Consider the following 10,664-nt stretch of genomic DNA (forward strand, 5'->3'; position numbering starts at 1 on the left):
CCAGCGCTCAGGAAGCTGAGGCTGGAGGATCAGTTTGTGTTAGAGACTAGCCTGGGCTACATAATAAGTTCAAGAGCATAGCAAGACCTTATCTCAAAAATAAATAGAAAAATTACAAAAGCTATTCATGGAAAAGTGAGCAGCAGATAGGCAATTAACGGTCACTACTAATAACTTCTTTTTCATTCCATGATCTTTTGCGCTGGAGACTGAACACAGGGCCTCACCCATGCGAGTCAAATGCTCTTTAAGCTACTTCCCCAGTCCTCATTTTACAACCTTAGCTACACAGTTATTTCAGAAGCACCAAGTCCCAATATATCAGGAGTCAGCAAGTATGGACCACAAAAAGGATTTTTCTAGGGGCCAGGGAGATGGCTCAGCAGAATAAGCACTTCCCTGGCAAGTGCAAGGGCCTGAGTCCAATCCCTGGTTCTGAAAAAAAAAAAAAAATTAAATTGGATTTTCTAGGTTGTAATGGGTGGAGGGAAAGTTAAAGTATAAGAAGATAATAGGAGCTGGGAATGGTGGTGCCTATAGTCCCAGCACTCAGGAGGCTGAAGTAGGATTACTGTGAGTTCAAGGCCAAGTTGAACTATAAAGCAAGACCCTGTTTCAGAAAAAAAAAAAAAGAAAGAAAGAAAAGAAAAGAATAGGGCTGGAGAGATGGCTCAGTGGTCTAAAGCACCTACTTAGAACAAGCTTAGCAAAGCCCAGGGACCACGGTTCAATCCCCCAGCACCACATGCCAGCCAGCCCCGCCCCCTGGTGGGCTGAGCTGGCCACATACACACACACCACACTCTCTCTCTCTCTCTCAAATAAATAAATAAATAAAAAGAAAAGAGTAATAAGTGTTTATGACATGTAAAGTTATTTAGGATCCAAATTTCAGTGTTTTAGGAATAATTTTATTAAATTCCCAGAATGGTGACATCTATTTGTTTATACATTGACCATAACAGCTTTACTTTACAAATGTGACTGCAGATTTGAGTGAACAGTCACTACACATCCCATATGGACCCCAACGGGATCCCCAAAGCCTCAACTATTTACTTTCTGGCTCTCTGCCAGGAAAAAAAAAGTTTCCCAATCTAGTTGTCCACTCGAGATATCAACACTTACGAAGTATTTAGGGTTTTGTTTTTAGTTGTTTTGTTGTTTTTATGGTACTGCGGACTGAGTCCAGTGAGCACTAAATTACATCGCTAGCCCCCTATAGTTTTTTTTTTTGTTTGTTAGTTTTTTGTTTTGGGTTTTGTTTTTTTTTTTAGCTCAGTACTAAGATTAAACCCAAGGTCCTCCTACTGAGCTACATTCCCAGCTTTTTTAATTTTGAGACAGGGTCTCGTTAAATTGCTAAATTGCCTGCACTGGGCTTAAATTTCTAATCTGGCCTCAGCCTTGCAGAGAACCAGGATTCCAGGTGTGTGCTGCCATGTTCAGCAAGTTCAGTGGGGAAGGGAGGCAGCAGTGGAGACTGAACTCAGGGCTTTTACACTAAACTATAATCCTAGCTTTTTTTTTTTTTTTTTTTTTAGCTTTTGGAAATTTTGAGACAGGGTCCCTAAATTGTCCAGGCTGGTCTTGAATTTGCCATCCTCTGACCTCAGTCTCCCAAGTATCTGGGATTACAGGTATGCATCACCATCATATCCAGCTCAGTACTTCAATTTAAATGCTTGATTTTGACTGTGTGTGTGTGTGTGTGTGTGTGTGTGTGTGTGTGTGTGTGCGCACTAGAAATTGAACCCAGGCCTTCCACCTGCTAGGCAAGCACTCTACAACTCGGCTACATTGCAGCCCACAGTTTGAATTTTTTTCATCACTTTATCTAACCCAAATCTGAGATTGACAGCAACATTTCTCAGAAAATAAAGATCTGAACACTAAATCTATATATTTTTTTCAACTTATTTATTTATGTGTGTGTGTGTGTGTGTGTGTGTGTGTGGCCAGCTGGCTGGCATGTGGTGCTGGGGGATTGAACTGTGGTCCCTGTGCTTTGCCAAGCTTGTTCTAAGTAGGTGCTTTAGACCACTGAGCCATCTCACCAGCCCCTAAATCCATATTGTATATGTAGTATATTGCATATATCTTAGCTTGAAGATATATTAATAGGAACATATAACCTGGGTGTAGTAGTGAATCTTAGCAATCTAGCAGCTAAAGCAGAAGGATCTTGAGTTCAAGACCAGGTAGAACGATATAGTAGGATCCTTCTGTCTCAAGAAGACAGAGGAGGGGGAGGGAGAAAAGGGACAGGAAGTGGAAAAGACTATAAATTTCCTGAGTGAATTGTGACTCACTTTGGGGGAATGGGTACTAGAAATCAAACTCAGGAACTTGTACTTGTCAGGCAAGTGCCATACCAGTGAGCTAAATCCCCAGCCCTGTGACTTACTGTTTTGTTTTGTGACAGGGTCCAACTACGTAGGCCAGCCAGGTCTTAAACTCGAGATCCTCCCACTTCACCCTCCCAAATTCTGGAATCATAGCCATGCACCACTATGTCTCACTGTGCCGTCTTTCTTCTGATTAATTTTCTGTACGTCTCCTTTCCAACCCATCACCCTCAGCCTTCTAGTGGCCATTTATGCTTTGAGTGTGTCTCGTGTATCCTAGACTCAACTCTGAAGCACACATGTGTGCCCTTCTGTGTCTGCCCTTGTAGAAGGAGAACCTCTGGCGTGTCTGGACACATGACCACCCAACTAAGACTACATTTCTCAGCATCCTGGGCAAGCAGATAGACCTTGTGATGCTTCCTACTTAGTGGAAATAAGTGGTTCATGCTCTATCCTTTTATTCTTTTCATTGACCTCCATCCTGCCTCCAGGAAAACAAACAAATGTGGGCCTATGTTATGAAGGCAGGACAGGTGACCAGTAATTTGAGTCCTTGAAGGATGTATACTCCACATATAGACTTACTGCAGAAACGACTTTCTATTCTGGTAAGGGTATTGTTCGTTTTGTTTTGGTGCCTGTTTCAAGAAATACAACCTAATAAAAATACTTTATTTTTGGACTAGAACTGACTTCTTTTTGTTTCTTGTGGGGTTTGTTTTGTTTTGTTTGAGATAGGAGCTTACTTTGTAGTTAGGTTGGCCTCAAACTCCAGGCAGTCCGACCTCAGTTTCCTGAGAGCTTGGATTACAGGCACACTGGATTTAACTGGATTTGTTTTTGGACTCTGGAAACCCAGGACCTTCTCCCCAAGCTACATACCCAGGCTTGCTTTCTTTCTTTGTTTCAATTTTTGAGGCAGTCTCACTAAGTCTCTAAATTGCCTGAAATGTGTTCAAATTTATAATCCTTCTGCCTCAGCTTCCCAGAGTGCTGGTATTACGGGTTTATGCTGCCAAGTCCAGATGATTATTTTTTCTTAGACAGTCTCGCTTTGTAGCTCAGGCTGGCATTGAACTCGCTTTGTAGCCCAAGCTGACCTCAAACAGAGCAATCTTTCTGTCTCAGCCTTGTAGTGCTGGGATTATAGGTGTGCACCATCATGCCTGGCCATTAATGGTTACTTTTAGATGGCCAGTGAAGTCTATAGTTAATCAACCTATCTTTCTTTAGGACAACAAAAAAAGATTTCCACATGCTTAAAGCATCCTTTCCCCTCTACCTTTTTTTCATCTTAGGATTTGTTTCCACTGAGGACCCTAAAATCTGCTCCCTCTACCTTCTCAGGTTGGTTGGTGGGAATGTATTTTTCATCCCCTTTCCAGGAACAGGGTAGCGCTCTGAGACTCTGAAATGGATCAGAGATTAATTTCTTATCACCTAGACTCTGGAACTATGGGCCTCCTGGACCTCCAAGCCTTTCTCCCAATCTGAAACCCCCATGGGGTCAGCTCCCTCCTACAACACCAGCTTTGGTCTTTGGGGCCTAGGCTCATCCCTTTCAAGTTCACTTCTTTGTTTTGTTCTTTTATTTTTTAATTTTTTCTATTTTCAAGTTCACTCTTTAAAAATTCTATGCCTAAGTAGGAGGAGACCACCCTCTCCATTCACTTCATTTCTATGGATCCTCCCCAAATTGCTCCTGTTTGAATGCCACCAGCACCAGGGGACTCTCCACCTCCCAAAGGTACAGAGATCCAGTTCTTGCTCACAATGGGGACTGGTGGGCACTTGAGCATCAATTTTCTCCAGGCTGCTCAAGCAGTGGGTGGCAAGAAAGGATGACCTCACAGACAGATTCCAGAGCAAGATCCAGCCTGGCAGAAGTACTCTAGGGGCTAGGTTTCTGCCTTCCTGGAGCCCCCATGAATGCAGCCTGGTCTTGATGGTATCTTGGGCAACAGGGTCTCCCTGCTGGTCCTTCAGTGGGTGGACAACATCATCACAAACTCTGGGAAGAGAGGGACAAAGGTTGGGCCAGTCCTGGTCAGGGATCCCAGGAAGTGTCGGAGGGATAAGAAGAGGCAAAGGAGCAGACTCACCGTCAAAGTCTATGGTGCCATCCCCATTGAGGTCTATGTCTCGGAGCATCTCATCGAGCTCGGTCCCCTCCAGTGGTTCCCCCAGCAGAGCTGGTGCTGCCTGCCGCAGCTCTGCCACAGTGATTCTTCCATCCCTGTCCCTGTCAAACTAGGAACCAGGCAGGGCTCAGCCCCTCCTACCCCAAGTCACCTCAGTACGCAGCCCCGTTCTCAACACTCACTGTCTACAGGCAAGATCCTCCCTACCCCCACCCTGTCACAACCCACCTCAGCCTTCCCCATCCTCCCATGCCAAAATGGTATCTCCTGCTCCAGAAGTGGCCCTGGTTGGTGCACCCAACTGGGTTGGAGCTGAACTCTTTCTGCCCATCCCCAGGGCTCCTAAAGGCAGAGGGCCCAGGCTCCCAGTAAAGACACTCGCTCTCCAGCCCTGCCACCCACTGCCCACCCCCATCAAGCACCGCACCTCTCGGAAGGCAATGCGCAGCTCCCGCACCCCCAGCATGTGTGCTGTCTCCTCCCTCAGCTTTGGGCCTATCAGCTCCACGAACTCCTCGAAATCCACAAAGCCACCCACTGTGGACCCAGGGAGGGATGTCACAGATGAAGGCAACTCACCCTTCCACCCACTATGCTCTGCATCCAGGAAGATGCACCCTTGACCCCACCCACGGGGGGGGGGGGCCTCAAGTCTCAAACCCAGGTCTGCTAGGAGGTGCTAAGGATTGTCCTGCTCTCAGCAAAAGACCAGGCATGGGAGAAAGAGGCCAGGCTTCACAACAGACAGCCCAGGCTCAAATCCTGGCTCAGATGGCAGGACACAAGTGACCTTAGTCAGCTTATCAACCTCCCTTGCTCATCCTAGTATGGGGTGAGAGTTCATGGCCCAGCAGGGAGCAGGAATGGCCCTTCAGACATGGCCCAGGTGGTCAGCCTGTAAGGCTCCAGTGGCCAGAGAGCAGCTGCGGGGGGCGGGGGGAGAAAAGGAGCCCAACACCAAATAGCCACAGCAACTGTACTTTGGGTCCATTTTAGAAATTGTGAGAAAAGCCATTGGCATCCCAGAAGGAAGGGAAGATGATATCTGCCGCAGGACAAACTAGTCATTGGTAACCATGGAATAGCTGCTTAGCACTTAGGCCAGGGTCCTGTCGTCCAGGCCTCACTGAGCCTCTGCAGATTGGATTCATATGACTCTGGTCAAGGCAAGTGCCACCAGGGTATAGGGAGAGAGGCACAATGAGAGGAGAGGGACAGCCCTTCAGCATGGAGTTAGAGGTGAGTCGGAGGCTGCATCCAGAGAGGCAGGTAGAGGGGCTGAGGGTCTGCAGAGGCTAGACCCATTTTCCAAGGCCAGGTCCGTAACCCAAGCTCAAGGGTCACCTCTGCATCTTCCTCGCCCACCTCACCACATCAACAGCCTGGAGCTTAGATCTGCTATCCCTGCATCTGATGGGACCAGTCTTCCTGCCAGTACTCCCCCAAATTGTCACTGTCTCTTATTTACGCCATCACTGCTAAAAGACTCCTAGAGATCCCCTCTTGCCATCACTTAGTGAGCCCCCTGAACCAAATGGTGCCCAGGCACCACTGAAAGGACAAGGGCCAGACTGTCCCAACCCCACCCTGCAAAGATGGGCCTCTCCCACCCCAGCCACCCTGCAGGGCTCATCACTAACTGCGCATCTTTACGTGCTGCGAGACCTCGAGGAGCTCCATCTCTGTGGGCATGTAGCCCAGTGTCCGCATGCAGTCACCCAGCTCCCGGTAGCCAATGTAGCCATCCTGATCAGTGTCAAACTCCTCGAAGGCAGCCTGCAACTCTGCAGAGGAGAAAAGTCAGGCCAGGTGGCCAGGTCCAGGGATACCTGCAAGCCCCCGGCAGCACCGACAGCCACTCACCCTCCAGCTCCTCCGGGCCCAGCTCACGATCCTGCAGGGAGACAGTCTAGTATGTCACTAACACTAGGCACAGCTCTGTCCTTCCTCCTCCAGCCCCTGCCTAGTCTGGCCTGCACAGGGCCAGCTCTATCAGAGCAGGCAAAACCCACGCCCACCCCCAGGAGAGAGCTTCCTTGGTGCTTCTGGAGCCTTGGGTGAGCTCTCAGAGTCCTGTGTGAGGTCCCCCTCTGCCCACTATGCAGCATGGCCTAAGCCCCCCGCCCCCCACAGCTCAGGCTCCCCCAGACTGGGCCAGAAGGGGCAGAGGACCCAGGTACTTCGGGGCAAGAGGGCTGAGACTCGGGTAGGAATCCACCCCACCCCCACCCCCGCCCAGCCCAGGCTTCCCCTGACCTTCCCAAACATTCGGTTGAGCAGGGGCCCATATGCCCTCTGAGCAGCATCCTGCTGGGAGTCAGAATGACGCCGTCGCCGCCGGTGGGACTGGCAGTGAGAGGCTGGCCTGGGGGGCCCGGGGGATGGCTCTTCTTTCTTTTCTTCGGTCCTTGAAGGTTTTCTGCTGCCCCCTGGGGCCTCAGGGTCCTGGACAGGTGTTTGCTCCCCAGCGCTGCCCTTCCTAGACCCTCGGGGATGCTTTGCCCTCTTGCTCCTTCTCCTGGTCAAAGAGGGCCCCTCAGCACCACTACCTGGAGTCATAACCTCTCCAGGGGGCTTCTGGGAGTTGGTGCCTGAGTCTGGGCTGTGCTCTGTGGCCATGTGAGGAGAGACAGCTAGACTCGAGAACCCTGCTCCCCTGAGTATCTTTGGCCCTCAGGAGCCACAAAGCTGCTTATGTGCCCAGTCTTTGAGGTTACTGCCTGGGATCAGGCCTTGAGAGGGATTAGGGTAAGTGAGGTAGGCAGCCCAGGGCCTAATCCCTGCCCTCTGCCCTGGGTGGCCAGGACAGAGCCAGATGGGTCACCAAAACTGTCCTCAGCAGTAAAGGATGCCGAACTCTGTGGCTGCCATGAGCTTCAGACTCCAGCTTGGCCATTTCTTAGCTGGGATGTCCAGTCACTTCTCTTGAGTTTCAGTTTTCTCATCTATAAGAAGGAAAACGGTTGTGAAGAGTTGAACACTCAACCCAGCTGTGTGACAGGCAGGACTCAGCTGAGTACAGGGCACTGACAAAGACTTCTCAGGCAGGGTATGAATGTCGATTTCTTATAGCCTATCACCTGCTTCCCCGGGGGGTGACATCCTGGATGGGGCAAAGGGCCTTCAAGGTAGGAGGAGGCCACTATACAAAGGTCGCAAATGCCAACTGAGGTGTGAGGGGTGATGGCAGAGGAAGTGGACCCTGGGGAGCATATAATCCTGAACTGGATGGACCCCATGTGAGGGGGCTCTGCTATCTGACCATGAGCATGCAGGGCCCTGGCTGGTCACTTGGCCCTCCTGGCCAGGGTTAGGGTTTCCCAGAGAGTAGCCCCATGAATGATTGATGTCCTCTCAGCTTGGGTTTCCTGCCCTGCCGCCTTTGTGTCTCCAGGTGCCATGCTGCAGGCCCCTGTAAGGGGCCAGGCGGGTGGCTGGGCCACTGGGTAGGCCAGCACGCCTCACTTCCAACCATCAGCCTGTGCCTCAAGGTAAGCCAGGTGTCACACTGGGGCCTGGGGAGGGTGCCCAGGTCTATGATTTAAGGGGCTCTGCTGCAGCCTGAGGTGGGGAGGCCCTGGGGCTCCTGGCCTAGTAGCTGCAGCCATGAGGCCAGGCAGAATTCAGCCGTGCTGGTGCATCATGTCCCTCTCCTAGTTGCCCTGTGAGGCCTTCCTCCACTCTCGGAGGGGCACGGCATTGGGGAAAGGTGGCATGGAGATAGTAGACCTCTTGGGTTGCAGGCCTGAGTGCCCCAGACCACCTTACTCTCTTCACCTGCCAGAACCTCTCTCCCCACTCCCCCACCCCATCTCTATTTTAGTAGCTCTAGGTGACAAGTAAGGGCACCTGTCCCCAAGCTCTGGGGAGCAGGAAAGGGGCACAGGTGAGCTAAATAGGCAACAGCTGCTCGCAGCTCAGACTACTGGCCACAGTCTGCCTGGGCTTTGGGGCTCAGACCTCACCCCAAATTTCTGAACTGTACTCTCTGGAGGGCCAAAGCCTCTTGCTGCCAACTACCTTTTAAAATTCGGAGACCCAGAGCCCTCCCCTCTTAGAATTTTTTTTTCTTTTATAATCAGATTTTATTGGTACATTTTAGACATACATATTGATCGCACTCATCATAGAGAATCTATACACAGGACTCTGAAAATGTAGTCGGAAGGACAGAATGCAAAACAACTGATGGGGGGCCAGGGACATGGCTCAGTGGAATAAGTGCTTCCCTGGCAAGTGCAAGAGCCTGAGTTCAATCCCTGGTTCCGGAAAAAAAAAAAAAAAAAAAAAAAAAAGCAAAACAACTGAAAAACAATTTTTGGGGGGATTTTTAAAAAATTTTATTTTATTAGGGCCGGGGAGATGGCTCAGTGGAATAAGTGCTTCCCTGGCAAGCGCAAGGTCCTGAGTTCAATCACCAGTACCGCAAAAAAAAAAAAAAAAAATTATTTTATTGAGAAACAAATATCAATGAGAGTTTCAAAGCTGATTAATAGGACATTTTCAATAATTAATACATTGTACATTGTTATCTTCTTAGTGGTTATCCATAGTATAAGAAGCTGACAGGATATCCTATCCAAACACTATTACTACAAATCTTTCTTCTCATTGAATTAAGCGAAAGTAGCTGTATATCTACCCTAATATTCTGTATATGCAAATACAAAATGGTGCTTCCTTTGTATCCCCTTTTCTTGTTTAGTCCTATCAGAGACCCTCTTAGAATTTTAAGGGCTGGAGAGATGGCTCAGTGGTCTAAAGCACCTACTTAGAACAAGCTTAGCAAAGCATCAGGGACCGCGGTTCGATCCCCCAGCACCACATGCCAGCCAGCCCTGCCCCCTGGTGGGCTGAGCTGGCCACACACACACACCACACACACTCACTCTCTCTCTGTCTCTCTCTGTCTCTGTCTCTCTCGCTCTCAAATAAATAAATAAAAATTTAAAAAAAAAAAAAAGAATTTTAAACCCTTAAACCCAAGGCCATCAGGCATAAAGGGGTTGTGTGAAGAGCTGATTGGTTGTTTTGTTTTTGTTTTTTGAGACAGTCTCACTATGCAGCTCAGGCTGATCTTGAACTCATTATGTAGCTCAGACTGGCCTTGAACTCACAGGAATCTTCTTGCCCCAGCCCCCACCCCCACCTGGGCTGTATCACACAAATGTGCCACCACGTCCAGCTCTGAGTGGTTTTCAAACTGTATTCCCTGGAGCCCTAAGGGTGCTCTCCTGGCTTTGAATCTGAAATCACCTTTTAGTTCATATAGAAGTTCCACTGAGACAGGCTCTCGCTGTGCACTTCAGACTGACCTTGAACTATGTAGCTCAGGTCGGTCTCAAACATGTGGCAGTTCTATTGCCTCAGCCTTCTGAATGCTGGGATTGCAGGTGTGCACCACCACACCCAGCCCACTATACTTTATTTAAGTAAGATTCACAAACTTTACCAATATGTTTAAAAGTCTCCAGGGGTTTTTTTTTTGTTTTGTTTTGTTTTTTGGGGTTTTTTTTTGGGTGGGGCAGGGAGGATTTACAGGGTGTTCAGGGTCTCACTACTAGATTGGACTTGTAGTGATCTGCCTGCTTACAGCCTCCCAAGAGCTGGGATTACAGGTGTGTGCCACCATGCTCAGTCTCAATCCCAGTCTCAATGCACCCCGGGAGTGAGGCAGCATGGCAGGCCCAGGGACCAAACCCCAGGCCCCTGAGCCTGCTTGCAGGTGCTTTAATCTGCTGAGCTATTTGGCAATCCCTAAAAGACTCCAGTTTAGTCTATTTGGATACAGATTTGATGTGGCACAATGGTTAAGTCTGGGTTGTTAAAATCTGGGTTTGAGTCCTAGAGCTGCCTTTCCAACTTATGACTCTAAGCAAGTCACAGATTCCTTTTTCTCAGGTATAGAATGCGTTGTAGGGGCTGGCGAGATAGCTCAGCGAACTAAGCACCTGCTTAGGCAAGTGCACGGACCAGGGTTTGATCCCCAGCAACACATGCTGTGCCGGCCCTGCCCCCAGGCACTCTGAGTCAGCCACTCAGGCTGGTCGTGATGGCGCATACTTGTTATAACAGTGCTGGGGAGGCTGAAAACAGGAGGATCATTACAAGTCCAAGCTGTGTAGTGAGACCCTCTATGAAATACATTTTTAAACACTATATATATATATAT

The 10,664-nt window shown here is 49.1% G+C and overlaps 1 protein-coding gene across 1 annotated transcript; it reads right to left on the reverse strand.

Moving 5' to 3' along the window:
* Positions 1-4,333: 4,333 nt before the first annotated feature.
* Cabp4 (calcium binding protein 4) lies at positions 4,334-7,111 on the reverse strand. Its single transcript, XM_004627342.1, has 6 exons — positions 6,749-7,111; positions 6,356-6,386; positions 6,133-6,276; positions 4,920-5,029; positions 4,454-4,601; positions 4,334-4,362 (listed from the first exon to the last, which is right to left on the reverse strand). Exons 1-6 carry the CDS (start codon positions 7,109-7,111, stop codon positions 4,334-4,336), a joined length of 825 nt encoding a protein of 274 aa, XP_004627399.1.
* Positions 7,112-10,664: the final 3,553 nt, after the last annotated feature.

This window comes from Octodon degus, unplaced genomic scaffold, assembly GCF_000260255.1.
Source record: "Octodon degus isolate 3935 unplaced genomic scaffold, OctDeg1.0 scaffold00018, whole genome shotgun sequence".
Classification (NCBI taxonomy): domain Eukaryota; kingdom Metazoa; phylum Chordata; class Mammalia; order Rodentia; family Octodontidae; genus Octodon; species Octodon degus.

Excerpts from the sequence above, each read along its gene's own strand:
- Cabp4 (XM_004627342.1), bottom strand. The coding sequence starts at position 7,111 with ATGGCCACAGAGCACAGCCCAGACTCAGGCACCAACTCCCAGAAGCCC. Across the intron at positions 5,030-6,132 it reads GCAGCACGTAAAGATGCGCA|TGGGTGGCTTTGTGGATTTC; the intron begins GTTAGTGATGAG and ends CTGGGTCCACAG. Across the intron at positions 4,363-4,453 it reads TGGCACCATAGACTTTGACG|AGTTTGTGATGATGTTGTCC; the intron begins GTGAGTCTGCTC and ends CTCTCTTCCCAG.